Below are 17,343 nucleotides of genomic sequence, written 5' to 3'. Positions count from 1 at the left end.
ACACAGGCCACTGCACGCACGCCCACACAACATACACACACACACATTTGGGAGTTAGAGCAGGGAATGGATTATCAGAGAACAGCTGTGAGGAAGAGCTGTGAATAAAGATTTCTTAGTGGGTTGGGGAGATATCTCAGAAGTTAAAGGCACTTGCTTGCAAAACTGCCAGCCTGGGTTTAATTCTCCAATTTTTTTTTTTTTCTCTCTCTACAAATCCATGGTTCCTGTGGCTATATGAGAGGAGTATTCACTAATGGGTTCCATGGAGGCATTCTAGGACAAGGAATGAGAATATATGATGGCCTAAAATGCTGAGGCATTGGGTGCCAAGCAGGTTGTGGGTGTCTTTAAGCAGTTGCAATGACTAGAGCACGTTGGACCCGCAGAGCTGATTAAGAGAGTCAGACTTGATCAACTAACTCTACAAGCAGTGAGAGCTATGGAAGGATTCAGAGCCTGAGAGTCAAATACAGCTGCTTGCTTTATTTATTTTTATTTATTTAATTTTTTTGTTTTTTTTTAATTTTTTTGTTTATTTTTATTTATTTATTTGAGAGCAACAGACAGAGAGAGAAAGAGGCAGATAGAGAGAGAGAGGGAGAATGGGCACGGCACGCCAGGGCCTCCAGCCACTGCAAACGAACTCCAGACACGTGCACCCCCTTGTGCATCTGGCTAACGTGGGTCCTGGGGAATTGAGCCTCGAACCGGGGTCCTCAGGCTTCACAGGCAAGTGCTTAACCACTAAGCCATCTCTCCAGCCCTTTTTTGGTTTTTTGAGGTAGGGTTTCACTCTAGTCCAGGCTGACCTGCAATTCACTCTGTGGCCTCAGGGTGGCCTCATTGCGCTCCTCCTACCTCTGCCTCCTGAGTGCTGGGATTAAAGGTGTATGCCACCACACCCGGCTTCTATTTATTATTTTTTTTTTATTTTTTTGGTTTTTCGAGGTACGGTCTCACTGTAGTCCAGGCTGACCTGGAATTCGCTGTGTAGTCTCAGGGTGGCCCGAATTCATTGCGATCCTCCCACCTCTATCCCCCACCCCGAGTGCTGGGATTAAAGGTGTGCACCACCACACCTGGCTTTTATTTATAATATTTATTTATTTGTGCTTTTGTGGGTATGTGTAGGACAAACACATGTATGTGCCCTTGTGGTGCCCCATATGCTGCCCGCAGGGGATTGCCTGCCTGCCAAGGTCCAGGAGGAACATTGGCCATCTCACTGCTGCTCTTCTGCCTGGTCTTGATTTTAAAGCTGGGGTCTCTTTTTACTGTTTCCAGAGCCTACAGGGCTCCACTGATTCTCAGATCTCTGCTCCCCTGTGGGACTGGGGTTATAGGTATGTGGCCATGTTCAGCTGTTTCCAACGGATCTGGAGATTTGAACTTGGCCAGTCTCAGTCCCTCATGCTTGCACGAACTGCTGAGCCATCTCTCCAGCATTGTATTTGCATGTGTGTGCGTGCATGTGCACACGTGCCACAGTCTCTTGCCCCTGCAAACAAACACCAGATGCTTGTGCTACTTAAAAAAAATTTTTTTTTATGAGCCGGGTTTGGTGGTGCAGGCCATTAATCCCTGCACTCGGGAGGCAGAGGTAGGAGGATCGCTGTGAGGTCAAGGCCACCCTGAGACTACAGAGTGAATTCCAGGTCAACCTGGGCCAGAGTGAGACCCTACCTTGAAAAAACAACAACAACAACAAAAAAAATGTTTTCAAAGTATAGCCTCACTCTAACTCAGGCTGACCTGGAATTCACTCTGTAGTCTCAGGGTGGCCTCGACCTCTCAGCGATCCTCCTACCTCTGCCTCCTGAGGGCTGGGATTAAAGGCGTGCGCCACCACACTCAGATAACAAAACAAATTTTTATGAGAGAGAGAATTGGTGTGCCAAAGCCTCCAGCCACTGCAGTCAAACTCCAGACATGTGCAAATGTGTAACCTTGCGCACTTGCAGCACCTCCTGCATTTGTCCTACGTGAGACCTGAAGAGTCAAACCTGGGTCCTTAGGCTTCACAGGCAAGCGCCTGAACAACTAAGCCACCTCTCCAGCCCTTGTGCTCCTGCTTGTGTTCTTCTTTATGTGAGAGGCTGAGGACTCAAACCCCAGCCGGCAGGCTTTGCAAGTAAGTGCCTTAAACTGCTGAATCTTCTCCCCAACCCCTGCTTTAATTATTTTAATTGCAAACAATAGATGAATAGATTTTGTTTTGTTATTTAGGGCAAGGTCTTACTCTAACTCAGGTCTAACTCTAACCCAAGGACTCACAGTGATCCTTGTAAAGATTTTTATTTTATTTCTTTAGTTGAGGGGGATAGAGAATGGGTGTGCCAGGGCCTCCAGCTACTGCAGACGAACTCCAGATGCATGTACCACCTTGTACATCTGGCTTACTTGAGTACTGGGGAATCAAACCTGGGTCCCTCTGCTTCACAAACACCTTAATGTTAAGCCGTCTCTTCAGCCCACACTAATTCTTTTTTTTTTTTCTTTTCTCTTTTAAAAAAATCACACTAATTCTTTTACCTCAGCCTGAATGCAAGGATTGAGGGTGTGTACCATCACACCTGACGTATGAATAGATTTTTTTTAAATTTTTTGTTTATTTTTATTTGTTTATTTGAGAGCAACAGACAGAGAGGGAAGGAGGAGGGAGAGGGAGAGAATGGGCACACCAGGGCCTCTAGCCACCACAAATGAACTCCAGATACATGCACCATCTTGGGCATCTGGCTTAAATGGGTCCCAGGGAATCAAGCCTCGAACTGGGGTCCTTAGGCTTCACAGGCAAGTGCTTAACCACTAAACCATCTCTCCAGCCCCGTGAATTGATTTTTATATCAGCTCATACACTGAACCTCCAGTCACACCTCTCCCTCACCACTCCCTTCATCTTCAGTTCCTCAGGGATAAGCACAATACTGATGGATGTGTATCTCTCAACATTTAAACAATGCATTCAACTATGTGTACACATGCATAGAGATCTATCTAAGGTTGTTTTATGTGATTTCAAACAAATGCAACCTGTCAAAAGATCGGCTACGGGGCTGGGGAGATGGCTCAGTGGTTAAAGGTACTTGTTGACAATCCCTGCCACCCTGAGTTCAGTTCTCCCCCAGCACCCATGTGAAGCTGGATACAAAATGACCAATGCAGCAGTGACCTCCACAAGAATCCAAAGCTCGTGAGCCAGGCCATCTAGACTGGCATTTACTTGCAGCAGCAAGAAACCTTGTCTCAAAGAAGGTGGGAGAGGAACACATCTCCGGGGTGTTCTCTAACCTCCACACCATGTGTACGGTGCGCCATGGCACATACGTGCCCCCACACACGTGCAAATAGATGAATTTTTTTTTTAATTTTGTTTATTTTTTATTTATTTATTTGAGAGCAACAGACAGAGAGAGAAAGGCAGAGAGAGAGAGACAGACAGACAGACAGAATGGGCTTGCCAGGGCCTCCAACCACTGCAAACGAACTCCAGACGCATGCGCCCCCTTGTGCATCTGGCTAACGTGGGTCCTGGGGAATGGAGCCTCGAACCGGGGTCCTTAGGCTTCACAGGCAAGTGCTTAACCGCTAAGCCATCTCTCCAGCCCAAATAGATGAATTTTTAAAAGATGATCAAGGGCTAGAGAGGTGGCTTGGGGGTTAAGGCATTTACCTGCAAAGCTTAAGGACTCATGTTCCATTCTCCAGGTCCCACATAAGCCAAATGCACCAAGTGTGCAAGGTTGTACACATGCACAAGGGGGCACACGCGTCTGGGATTCAATTGCAGTGGCTGAAGGCCCTGGTGCACCAGTTCTTTCTCTCACATAAGAAAAAGGCCAATCTGTTGGGTTTACCTCCAAACAGATAATAATAATAATTAAGAGAGATAATCCTGGTGAGACCTCACATGCTTGTACTTTCAGCACTCAGAGGGAGAGGCAGGAGGATTACAGCAAGTTTGAGGCCATCCAGGGCTACAGAGTGAGATGCTATGTCAAGAAACAGATAGGCCTGGCTGGAGAGGTGGCTTAGTGGTTAAGCGCTTGCCTGAGAAGCCTAAGGACCCTGGTTCGAGGCTCGATTCACCAGGACCCACGTTAGCCAGATGCACAAGGGGGCGCATGCATCTGGAGTCCGTTTGCAGTGGCTGGAGGCCTTGGTGCGCCCATTCTCTCTCTCTCTCTCTCTCTCTGACTCTCTCTGTCACTCTCAAATAAATAAATAAAAATAAATAAATAAATAAATAATTAAAAAAAGAAACAGATAGGCAAAAACAGAGGGACCAAGCTAGGGTTGGGTGATTCTGCAAGCCAGTTGGCTAGCTGTTTACTTTGCTTGGTATTCACAGCATATTCTGTGAACATTCCACTTTTCCAGTGAGATCCTCACACAGGCCTAGGTGCTGTGAGAACATCCAGCAGATGCCAGCCAGGACAGCTGCAGATTCTTAGAGCCTTGCCGGCAGATCTGCCTGCACTGTGGCCCGTGTGGGTCAGAAGTTTATTGCCCACAGCTGTGTGTTACAAGACAACTGGAACTCACAGCTATTAAATGCCCTGCTTTGCCATGTGTCATGCAACAACTGAAGATACAAATATGACCTGGGGGCCCTTTTCTAAGGGAAACAACATGTTCATTTTGTTTGTTTGTTTTTCAAGGTAGGGTCTTACTTTAGCCCAGGCTGACCTGGACTGCACTCTGTAGTCCCAGGCTGGCCTCGAGCCCGTAGCAGTCCGCCTACCTCTGCTTCTGGAGTGCTTGGATTAAAGGCATGCACCACCATTTATCAACAGTCATGTGGAAAATTATTAGCATATGGAGCTGGGTGTGGTGGCACACTCCTTTAACCCTAGCATTTGGGAGGCAGAGATAGGAAGATTGCTATGGGTTTGAGGCCAGCCTGGGACTACAGAGTGAATTCCAGGCCAGCCTGGGCTAGAGTGAGACCTAAACAATGGACTGGAGAGGGGGTTTAGTGGTTAAGGTGCTTGTCTACAAAGCCAAAGGACCCAGGTTTGATTCCCCAGGACCCACATAAGCCAGATGTACAAGGTGGCACATGTGTCTGGAGTTTGTTTGCAGTGGCTGGAAGCCCTGGCATGCCCATTCTCTCTGTCTCTGTCTTAAATAAGTAAATAAACAAATAAATAAGTAAGTAAATAAATGGAAAGGAAAAGGAGCCATCACACAAGTGCTGGAGAGAAGGCTCAGCAGTTAAAGCACTTGCTTGCAAAGCTTGATGGCCCAGGTTCAATTCCCCAGCACCCATGTAAAGCTAGATGTGCAAAGTGATGCATGTGTCTGGAGTTGGTAATGGTAGGTAGGTAATGGCAGGAGGCCCTGGTGTGCCCATTCTCTCTGGGGGGGAGGGACACCTGGGCATGGTGGTGCACACCTTTAGTCCCAGCACTCGGGAGGCAGAGGTAGGAGGATCACTGAGAGTTTGAGGCCACCCTGAGACTACATAGTGAATTCCAGGTCAGTCTGGGCCTTCAAAAACCAAAACAAATGGGTTGGACAGATGGCTTGGTGATTAAGGTGCTTGCCTACAAAGCCTCAGGATCTGAGTTTAGTTTCCCATTTACCATGTAAAGTGGCACATGCATCTGGAATTTGTAGCTGCTGGAGGCTCTGGTATGCCTTTTCTCTCTGTCTTCTCTCTTTCTTCTTGCAAATAAATAAATTAATTAAAAACAAACAAAATATTATCAGCATACAGGGCTGGAGAGATGGCCAAGTGGTTAAAGGCACTTACTTGCAAAGCCTGACAGCCTGGGTTCAATTTTCCAGTACCCACACAAAGCCAGATGCACAAAGTGGTGCAGGTATCTGAAGTTCTTCTGTAGCAGTGGGAGGCCGTAGTGCCCCAACCTTGTTTTCTCTGCCTCTTTATCTCTCAAATGATTTTTTTACATTTAAATCATTTTTATTTATTTATTTGAGAATGACAGAGAGAGGAGGGGGAGGGAGGGAGAGAGAGAGAATGGGCATGCCAGGGCCTCCAGCCACTGCAAACGAGCTCCAGACGCATGTGCCCCCTTGTGCACCTGGCTAACGTGGGTCCTGGGGAATCGAGCCTCGAACCAGGGTCCTTAGGCTTCACAGACAAGTGCTTAACTGCTAAGCCAACTCTCCAGCCCTCAAATAATTTTTTTAAATAATGAAAATAATAATTAATAGCATACTTGTTAACAAGGAATTCTATATTTCCAGATATATCCATAGCTTAGTTCTGCTTATGCTGTTACTACAGTGACGTTTAGAAACATGGGGTCTAAAGAAAAGCTTTAGGAATAGATGTAGGTAGATGAATTAATTCACTCATTAATTCAATTCATAGTTCATTCTTATAGCTTATGGGCCAGATCGGGTGCTAAGGTGCTGGCTGAATCTCTCATGGTTTCTTTTGCTGTAGACTGACTGACTGACATGACTACCTAGAGACAGACAGGTAATGTAATGGTGGCCATGAAGGGTTTTATTTTTTTATTTTTATTTATTTGAGAGAGACAGAGTCAGAGAAAAAGAGAGAGAGAATGGGTGTGCCAGGGCCTCCAGCCACAGCAAACGAACCCCAGATGCATGCGACACCTTGTGCATCTGGCTAACATGGGTCCTGGGGAATCAAGCCTCGAACCAGGGTCCTTAAGCTTCACAAGCAAGCGCTTAACTGCTAAGCCATCTCTCCAACCCCATAAAGGGTTTTAAATAGTACCCATGTCTCGACAGTTACTCCAGTCATTAAACTCTTCCAAGTTTTTGAGAACAGGGCCCCAGTGTTAAGACTCTTACAGGGAAATAAGCCTCTATCACATACACCTAAATGGGGTTGTGATAAAAGAGCACTTCCTGTAACTGACAGTTCCAAGAGTGTGATATGGGGGTGGTGAAGGGTGAGGGGAATGGGCATCTTTATCACCCACGCTTTTGGAAAATAACTCTGACATCTGGTAGAATTTAATGTTTTATTTTTATTTATTTATTTATTTATTTGGCAGAGAGAGGGAGAGAACGGGCATGGCAGGGCCTCCAGCCACTGCAAACGAACTCCAGATGTATGCGCCCCATTGTGCATCTGGCTAATGTGGGTTCTGGGAAATCGAGCCTGGGTCCTTTGGCTTCGCAGGCAAATGCCTTAACTACTAAGCCATTCCTCCAGCCCATCTGATGGAATTTAATTTAAGATTCTGTATCTGTCCGTTTTGGCTATAACTTGGGACAATTCAATTGCCTTTTTTTTTTTTTTTTTTTTTTTAATCTTTTGAGATAGGGTCTCACTCTAGCTCAGGCTGACCTGGAATTCACTATGTAGTCTCAGGGTGGCCTCAAACTCACAGTGACCCTCGTATCTTTGCCCCCTGAGTGCTGGGATTAAAGGCAATGTGCCACCATGCCTGGCTTTTTTTGTTTGGTTTTGACTTTTCTTCCTTTCCTTTTTCATAGTCTCACTCAAACTGAAATCTGAGATCCTGCTTCAGTCTTTTGACATCACCATGCTATTGGGAAATGTGTTTGGAATTTGTCCCAAGTTTAAGGCTGGACCTGAGGCTCCTGAGCCACACAGGGCAGCCAGCAGTCATGACTAAGGACACATTTTAATTGGAATCTACCCCGGACCTTAATCTCATAGCATTTGTCTGAGTTAAGGACAAAATTCAGAGGCTTTTTATCAGGGTACAAGCTCTTCCTAAAACATTAGGGAGAGACTCCCCTCCAATCAGACTTTGTTGCAGGATCCCTGAAAGTTTTCAAGCAAGGAGATTTATATTATTTAACCATAGCATAATTAGAGTGCAAATCTGCAAATTTTTACTGGAAAAAGAAAAGGAGTCTCGGCTGGAGAAATGGCTTAGCAGTTAAAGGTGCTTGCCTGCAAAGCCTGAGGAACCAGATTTGATGGTACATAGATCTGGAGTTCTAAAGGTGCTTGCCTGCAAAGCCTGAGGAACCAGATTTGATGGTACATAGATCTGGAGTTCGTTTGCAGCAGCTGAAGGCCCTGGCATGCCCATTCTCTTTCTCTCTCTCTCTCTCTCTCTCTCTCTGTGTGTGTCAAAATAAACAAATAAAAATTAATTAATTTTTTAAAAAGGAATCCCTGGGCTGGAGAGATGACTTAGCCTTTAAGGTGCTTTCCTGCAGAGCCCAAGGATCCAGATTCGATTCCCCAGTACTCAAGTAAGTCAGATGCACAGTGTAGAGCAGTTTGTTTACAGTGGCTAGAGGTCCTAACACCCATTCTCTCTATCTGCCCCTCTCTCTTTCTCTCTCTCAAATAAAAAAAAAAAAAAATTAACAAAAGAGACCTGCTGGGTATGGTGGTGCACACCTTTAATCCCAGCATTGGAAGGCAGAGGTAGGAGGATCACTGTGAGTTCGAGGCCACCCTGAGACTACATGGTGAATTCCAGGTCAGCCTGGGCTAGAGTGAGAGTCTACCTCGGGGATGGGGGGGAGAGGGGGAGTCTTGACATCTGTAACAGCTTGCATAAAAACAATGAGTGTAATGTATTAATAGTCTCTTTGCCTGACTTGGACTGCAAGGTCACTGAGAAATCTTGCTGGAGCTGATGAAAATCTCCTCCCTGTAGACCAGCTGACAGCTGGAAAAAAAGAAAAAAAAAAAAAAGAAACTATGCTGCATGCAACTCTATGAGAGAGTGAGCGAGAAGTCTTCAGTGGAGACAAACAGTGAACACTGAAAGCCTTACGTTGGGTCAGCAGGGCAAATGAACCAATGAGTGCAATCGTGGCATGTATGTTATGGGGGAAAAAACACCTTCTAATTGGACTGGAGGCTGCTCCATGGGAGGGAACGTGGCTGATACTGAAAACCTATGACGGGGAGGTCACGAGCCCTAGGGTTGCAACATCTGCTGGTATCTGCTTAAATGCATTGATTATGTTCACCAAACTACCTGGTAAGCACATCTCTTAATGTCCATCCCATATATTAATGCTACTCTCACTTTTGGTTAGAGAAGATGGCAGTGACCGCCAAGGTGACTCAAAAGGCACCACAGTACTGAGAGGAAGTGACAGAGGAGTGCTCAGCACTGAAACATCTGTATTACACTTTCCAAGGCTCAGGGTCCATTGCAGAAGAGGTGACAGAAAGAATTAAGAGCCAAAAGAAGGGCAGGACTCCTTACAATGCACTCTTCCAGACACAAAATGGCCTGGATACCCATGACCTTGAAGTTCCAGGCACTACCTACACTAGCCCTTCATAATAGGAGGAAAAGATGATGATATCAAAATAAAAGAGACTAATTGAGAGGGGGAGGGGACGTGATGGAGAGTGGAGTTGGGAAGGGGAAAGTGGGGACGGGAGGGAATTATCATGGCTCATTGTGTATAATTATGGAAGTTATAAATAAAGAGAATCACAGAAAAAATTTTTTAAAAATCTCTACCTAAGAGAAGAGGATGCACCTGAGGCCAAGCCTAGTGCAAAAGGAACAGGAGGCTTGCGGGGGGGGGGGGGGGGATCTGTTTCTAGAACACCCCTTCCCAAATCAAAGCTGGAATGGGACATGGGTTTTGAGTGTAGGGCTAGACATGGCATTTCTAGTTGTGCCAAGAGAGGGGAAAATCTTGCAAAAAAAAAAAAAAAAAGTATACTAGCTGGGTGTGATGGCACACTCCTTTAATCCCAAAACTCAGGAGGCTGAGGTAAAAGAGGATTGCTGTGAGTTCGAGGCCAGCCTGGGCCCCAGAGTTTCAGGTCAGATGGATTCGAGTGAGAACCTGCCTAAAATAAATAAAAACAGAAGAGTATACCAAACTCTGTTCATCAAAGCCCACATCCAAAAGTGTCTTCTCAAAGCTTTCCACCAGCATGAATAGTATGTGCCTGCAAACTGAAAACAGAAGCAGGTCCCCCAACAGGCTAAGTGATGGCCATTTTAAAAATATTTTTACTGGCCAGGCGTGGTGGCGCACGCCTTTAATCCCAGCACCAGGGAGGCAGAGGTAGGAGGATCGCCGCGAGGTTGAAGCCACCCTCAGACTACATAGTGAATTCCAGGTCAGCCTCGGCTATTGAAGCCACCCTCAGACTACATAGTGAATTCCAGGTCAGCCTCGGCTAGAGTGAGACCTTACCCCGAAAAATAAAACAAAACAGAACAATTTTTGTTTTTAAATTTACTTGAGAGAGAGAAAGAGAATGGAAGGGGCACGCCAGGGCCTCCAGCCGCTGCAAATGGACTCCAGACGCATGCACCATCTTGTGCATCTGGCTTACGTGGGTCCTGGGGAATCGAACCTGGGCTCTATGCCCTGCCGCTGAGAGTGACCGCCACAACTTCTTCCACCTGGTTTCCCACCGGTGACCTACCAACCGTGCCCCACGCCCGCCCTCCCGCCGCCCCTCGGGGCATCTCCCGGGCAAAGGCGGGCGCGCGCCAGGAGCTCTCCCACCCCCACCCCCACCCCCACCTCCGGTCGCCACAGCGACCGCCGGAGCCCCGCCCCTTCCTCGAGGCGTGGCTCCGCCCCCAGCCTCGGAACCCGGAAGCGGGAGAGGCGGGCGCCGCGCGCTGCGGAGGAGGAGGAGGAGGAGGAGGGAGGCGGCGGCCCCGGCTGGCTCGGCCGCCCCGCCTCCAGCGTTACCCCCCCCCCCCTCCGCCACCGCCCGCCGCGCCCGCGGGAAGGGTGCCCGGGTCCACCCGTGCCCACCGCCTCCAGCGCCCGCGGCCGGCCCCGAGCGAAGGCGAGCCGCCAGAGCCGAGGGGAAGGCGAGGCCGCGGCAGGTGAGGGAGGGAGGGCCGGGCGAGGCCCGGGGCCGCGGGCGGGCGGGCGGGCGGACTCGCAGGTGGGTGTGTTCGGGGCGCGCGCGGCGGGCTGTGACTTCGGGGAGTGGAGCCCGCGGCTGGGCCGGCGCGTGTGGCAGTGCGCGCGCGCGCATCTGTCCTCGGAGGCCAAGCCTTGTTGGGTTCCTGGGGGATGGCTCGATGGCACTCGCGAGGTACGCGGTCGGGGAGATGCAGGCACCTTTATCAGAGCTCCTCCCTTCCATGTGGCACCCACCCGGGGGCCGTGGGACAGGAGCCCGGCCACGTTTGTTTCGGTAAACTTTTTTTTTGTTGTTGTGTTTTGTTTTGTGAGGCAGGGTCTCCACCTGCCACGCGCTCTGTACCCAGGCTGGTCTTGGACTCAAGAGAATCTTCGCACCTCGGCCTCCCGAGTGCAGGGGTTTAAAGGTGGGATCCACCACGCACCAGGTTGTTTCAATAAACTTTTAGGAGCCGCGAGTAGAAAAGCTGGTTGTTTGGGAGGTCCAGGGTGTGAGGCCTGTGACTTGAAGAAAATCCAGGTGTGAGGCTTGGGGAGGGGCGGGGGTTGTTGGTGAGGATAGTAGCAAGATGATAGAGTGTCTCGCTTTTCCCCTTTTCCCGGGGAATTACAAATTATAATTTAGACCCTCAGCGGCTGCTTTGTTCCACTCCTCCTGGCACCAAGATTCCGAATCCCCGACCCAGGAGTAACCTGACAGCTGTATTCAGTTTTCCAAAAGCTTATACACCAGGAAGTGGCTGTTGTCAGAAAGATGTCAAGTACATAGCTTTTTCCTCTCCTGAGATTTAGAGATAATGGACTAGGTTTCTGGAGGAAAGGCTGGGGCGGAGGTGGGGGAGTGGGGATGGGAATCCTCTCTAAGGAGCGCTAACAAAAGGATAGCTACATACATACTGGTGTGCTGAGGGATGGAGACATGCGTTAAAAACCCACTTGCAGCCAGGCCTTTAATCCCAGCACTCAGGAGGCAGGAGGATCGCCATGAGTTCAAGGCCACTGTGAGACTACACAGGTCAGCCTGAGCTAGAATGAGACCCTACGTGAAAAACAAAACACACACACACACAGTTGCTGTCTGGGGTATTGTTCAGTAGCAAAAGTGCATGCCTAGCCTTCTCCAGGCTGTGGGTTCATTGTCCCTGCACCAGTAATAATTGTGCCACCTAGGGACTGTCAGGTTTAGATACTTTTTTCATATGTAAATCAACATTAGAGATTGATATAAAGGACCAGAAACATGTGGCTGGTTTGCAACCTAAGCATTTGTAAAGGCAATATATCCTGTTTGTTTGTTTTCTTGAGGTAGGGTTTCACTTTAGCCCAGGCTGACCTGGAATTCACTGTGTAGTCTCAGGGTGGCCTCGAACTCACGGTGATCCTCCTACCTCTGCTGGGATTAAAGGCATGTGCCACCACGCCCGGCAGTATATCCTTGACACATTCTGTTGAAAGTCTCAAGGACAGCTTCATGCTCACTACTGCCAGTGACTGTCCTGTATCACAAGGTCTAGAGAGGACTGGGTGTCCTCAGCGGGCTGCAGGAGGGCTTTCCTAAATCACAATCAAGGCTAACCTCTGGCCCTTTTCCCACCAGCCTAAACAGGTGCTTTTGTTTTCATGAAAAACCATATCTTGAGAAATCAAATCTGGGCTAAGCTCACCATTCACATTCTTATCTCGTCCCGACCAGTTTGGGCACCAACCTCAGTTAACCTTCTGAGCCCTAGACAAAATTTTTCTCTGACTTGGGAAAGGATGCCACTTTAGCAGATGAAAGAAAGCTAGAACAAACTTTCCTTGTCATACGGCTCACAGCTGCTGCTTCCCCCTTCACAGAAGTGCTTTTTCCTCATAGGCGTCAGCTGGTCAGATGTAACATTTGCTCTGTCTCACCTTTCACAAGGGCCAAAGTAGCACAAGTGTTCAAGTCACTTGTCCCCACAAAAATTTATTCACGACTGGGTGGAATCCTTCCACCCACCAGATTAGTTAGGAAGTGATATGCTGCTGAGGTGGTTGTGAATTGTACTGGAGCCTTTGGGTAAGGAACTGCTTTCTACTTAACTGCTGTGGGAAAGGATGGACGAACTGGATTTGTATGTCTGCCTCTGTGTGTGTGTGGGACTTTATTTTGTGCTTTGCAACTAATTCCCAGTCTATGAACAATGTTTTTTGTTTTGTTTTGTTTTTTTAAGGTACGGATTCACTCTAGCTCAGGCTGACCTGGAATTCACTGTGTAGTCTCAGGGTAGCTGATATCTTTTTAATATTCTTTCCTGTAGAATAGACTGATTGTTTCTGGAAATGCAGTGCTGGAGTCAGAAGTATTTAGATAATATGGTTGTAATTTTACATCTATCAGGGTAGAAAGTATTCCAGAATTAACTAACTGTATGCTCTAGTGGCACATGCTTTTAATCCCAGCACTTGGGAGGCAGAAGTAGGAGGATTGCTGTGGGTTCCAGGCCAGCCTGAGACTACAGAGTGAGTTCCAGGCCAGCCAGGGCTAGAGTGAGTCTTTACCTCAAAAAAAAATAAATAAATAAAAAAATAATAATAATTGAGAAAGACTTACAATGAGGGTTAGCTTTTTTAATATGCTAGTTTCTAAGATAAATGGATTTTGTAAGGAAAAATTTTCCTTGTTTGGATATTAATAATAATCACATCTGTGCATACTGATTTTCAGCATAAGATTGCTGGTAGATTTGTTTATGGTATTTTTTTTTATTTTTTTTTTTTTTGTTTTTGTTTTTCGAGATAGGGTCTCACTCTAGCCCAGGCTGACCTGGAATTCACTATGGAGTCTCAGGGTGGCCTCGAACTCACGGCAATCCTCCTACCTCTGCCTCCCGAGTGCTGGGATTAAAGGCGTGCGCCACCACGCCCAGCCTGTTTATGGTATTTTAAAGCATGTGATTTTTGATATACTTCTTCAAAAGTACGACCTTTGCTTTGAGAGAAGAAACCATTAATATAATGTTGGGGTTGTGAATCGAGTTTAACATGGGAATGTCTCCATTTCTGTCCCCTAAGGGTTCAGTTCAGTATCTCCCAAAGGTAACAGTCCTGTGTCGTGTTCCTGCAGGGAAGGTGAGCTAATGATTGAGGAGCCAATGACTGAGTTTCCAGTCCTCTGCTCCTTACCAGTCCAGAGAGCTTTCTCGAACATTGCAGTTCAAAGTCAGCCCAGAGTTAAGTCATGGGGTCTCAAACTCAGCCCTGCAAGGGAATTAGACTTGCTCTTGAGCTAGGAGAATGTGGTGCACGGCTAGTAATGGAGTCCTTTCAGATGGATGGGTGAAGTTTCTCACGAGGCAGTAAGAATCTGCCACTGTAACTTCTGATTCCTGTAATGACTTAATAAGACGTCTGAGCAAAGAGAGGTGGCTTTTAAATTATAAGCACTCAGCCAGCCCAAAGCTGACAGAGGCCAGGGTTTCATGGCTCTGGACATGCCTAGCTAGCTCAGTCTCTTCAGGATGCAGTCACCCCTTCAGTCAGCAGATCAGGCCTGCTGAGTTGCCAGCTTGAAACTCGCAGATGAGGAAACCAGCCAGAGTCATGACTTAGGCAAAGTACAAGCTAGCAGTACACAAGCTAGAAGACACGAATTCGTTCACACTTTTATATCACAAGATAATTTTTTGTTGTTGTTTTGAGGTAGGGTCTTGCTCTAGGCCGGGCTGACCTGGAATTCACCATGTAGTCTCAGGGTGGCCTCAAACTCACCGATCCTCCTACCTCTGTCTTCCATGTGCTGGGATTAAAGGTGTGTGCCACCACACCTGGCTTATTGGGTTATCTTATATATAACATTTAATCACATCAATGAGAATGGAACATTGGCCTGTTTTGGTTTTGTTTTTTGTTTTTTGTTTTTTTTTTGCTGTTGTTTTGTTTTGGTTTTTGGTTTTTCAAGGTATAGGGTCTCGCTCTAGCCCATGCTGACCTGGAATTTACTATGTCGTCTCAGGGTGGCCTCAAACTCAAGAACTCTTGGCTATCCTCCTACCTCTGCCTCCCAAGTACTGGGATTAAAGGCATGTGCCACCACACCTGGCTCTTTTTTACTCTCTTTAAAAGCCCTGGCGCGCCCATTCTCTCTCTCTCTGCCTCTTTCTCTGTCTGTCACTCTCAAATAAATAAAATAAACCAAAAAAGTATTTTTATTTTTATTTGCATGCAGAGAGAGAAAGAGAGAGAATGGACGTTCTCCAGGGCTTCCAGCCACTGCAAAGGAACTCCATATACATGTTCCACTTTGTGCATTTGGCTTTACATGGGTACTGGGGAATTGAGTGCTGGTTGTTAGGTTTTGCAGGCATGTGCCTTAACTGCTGAGCCATCTCTCCAGCCCATGGCCTGTGTTTTGTATCAAGAATTACATGGCAATTTCTGAAGTTACGTGCCATTAGAGTTTAGTTTATGGTATATTGTGAATTTATCAAGAAACAGGCTTAATAACTCCTTTCTCTAGCATTGAATTCCCTGTAAGCAGACAGGAGTGTCTTTATTGAAATGAGTTCCTCAGGTACAGGCAAAAGACAGCTGTGAGCTGGGTGTGGTGGCACACGCCTTTAGTTCCAGGCAAAGGTAGGAGGATCACCATGAGTTCAAGGCCACCCTGAGACTACATAGTAAATTCCAGGTCAGCCTGGGCTAGAGTGAGACCCTACCTTAAAAAAAAGGGGGCGGGGGAGAGATAGCGTTGAAATTGCAGTTTGGATTCACTTAACTAGGACAGGCAGGATGGTGTCAGGAAAGACCGTTCTGTGTCCAGTCCTAGTTTTGTAATAGGCATGTGACCTCCAGTAAGTGATTGAAATCTGCTCCACTACATTCCACATTCTTCTTTTGGAGGTACTAAGGGGAGCTAAAAGAATTCTCTCAGCTCTGTGATCATAGAATTTCACCGAATTGTTTTCTGTAGTTTAAGTATATACTGGCTAGGTAAACTGGCCTGTTCCTTTGGTTTTAAAGCACTTAAAGTTAGACCTTCCTGTACATTTAGTTCTGATGTAAACATGAGTTTTTGATGCGAAACATCATGTGCTTTTTTATTTCAGGGTTAACCTCCACTTGAGCTAATCATGGGAGAGATCAAAGTCTCTCCTGATTATAACTGGTTCAGAAGTACAGTTCCCCTTAAGAAGGTATGTGCGGTTTAACTGCAACTCTTATTTACAAAATCTTCTGTTTTTGTGTGCAATTTTGATGCTGTACTTTGGTATTGTCTGAGAGTAAAGGTTATTCTCAGGTATCACCACCATTGGTTACTGAGAGTAAAAGCTCATTCCCTGTCATAAGCAGTAAACTTTTGACACTCATTCAAAAATAAAAGCATTATTCTCTATAGTTTCTTCTACATATTTAGTCCGGTACATGTGTACTCCTTAGGCATTTAGTAGTGGAACACCTACAGCAACAACCTATTTCACAAGTGTAGTTAGAGTTAGTCCATTTTTTGTTGTTGATCTTTTTGAGTTAGGGTCTCACTCGAGTGCAGGCTGACCTGGAACTCACTCTGTAGTCCCAGGCTAGACTTGAACTCACATCGGTGCTCCTACCTCAGCCTCCCAAGAGCAGGGATTCAAGGCATGCACCACCACACCCAGTTAAAAGTATGTTTTTTTCCTAAAATAGTAGATCACATCACGGAATCACGGAGCCTCCATTTGCAGTGATACCCACTTAACTGTGCCTTAGTCATCCGCTGAAAGTCCTTTTGCTTGGGATATCTGTAAACCCTGAACACTGATAGTGAGGTTTGCCAGTTGACTCTGAGCCTGAAGTTAATCATAAGCGTTTGAGGCTAGCAGTAGCACAAAGAGTGACAGAGAGGGAAGGGGTACACCAGGGCCTGCAGCCACTGCACACAGACTGAAGTCTTTACTGATTACCTATGCCAGTGTTAAAATACTCTGATCTCACACTCATTCTGTTACAATAATTTTGTTAGGGCAAACAGCTATGAAATTATGCAAGTTTGAGTTCATTACAAAACTGTACTCCGGGAGTTGGGGTAGTGGCTCAGTTAGTAAAGGGCTTGCTGTGTAGGTGTGAGGGCCTGAGTTCAGATCCCCCAGCACCCACATAAATGCTGGGTATGGTGGTGGGCGTCTGTAATCCCAGTGCTTTGGAGGCAGAGGCAAGCATATTCCCAGGGCTAGAGCTGGTTAGCCAAACTTAGCCGAATTGGTGAGCTCTGGGTTCAGTGAAAAACCTTATCTCAATAAAGAAGGTGGAAAACAACTGAGAAAGATACCAGATGTCAACGTCTGGTCACCTGCACACACATGTGCACACAGTGTATGCACAAAGTAGTCTGAGATACACTTCTCCAAGTGTACACAGGGTAACTATTATGCCCTGAGCGCAGTTGAGAGGACTTCCCCGTTATCATATTTAATTCTTTGTTTTAATATTTTTATTTAGTTGAGAGAGAGGGACAGATAAAGTGGCAGAGAGAGAGAGAATGAACATGGGTGCACCAGGGCCTAAAGCCACTGCAAACAAACTCCAGTTGCATAT

The 17,343-nt window shown here is 46.7% G+C and overlaps 1 protein-coding gene across 3 annotated transcripts in view; it reads left to right on the top strand.

Annotated features, from left to right (window-relative positions):
* Positions 1-10,670: 10,670 nt before the first annotated feature.
* Positions 10,671-17,343, top strand: part of Spg21 (SPG21 abhydrolase domain containing, maspardin) — a 34,095-nt gene continuing 27,422 nt past the window's right edge. The window contains exons 1-2 of one of the 3 annotated variants that reach the window (XM_045161072.1): positions 10,671-10,763; positions 15,879-15,965. In XM_045161072.1, coding sequence (XP_045017007.1) covers positions 15,903-15,965 — 63 coding nt within the window. In that variant the 5' untranslated portion in view covers positions 10,671-10,763; positions 15,879-15,902. Of the gene's footprint in view, positions 10,764-11,017; positions 11,081-15,878; positions 15,966-17,343 lie in introns of those variants that run through there. The other 2 variants (XM_045161074.1, XM_045161073.1) reach the window with 2 other exon arrangements.

This window comes from Jaculus jaculus, chromosome 10 (assembly GCF_020740685.1).
Source record: "Jaculus jaculus isolate mJacJac1 chromosome 10, mJacJac1.mat.Y.cur, whole genome shotgun sequence".
Taxonomy (NCBI): Eukaryota; Metazoa; Chordata; class Mammalia; order Rodentia; family Dipodidae; genus Jaculus; species Jaculus jaculus.
Note: the sequence above shows the minus strand (reverse complement) of the source record. Positions and strands in the feature narration are given on the sequence as shown.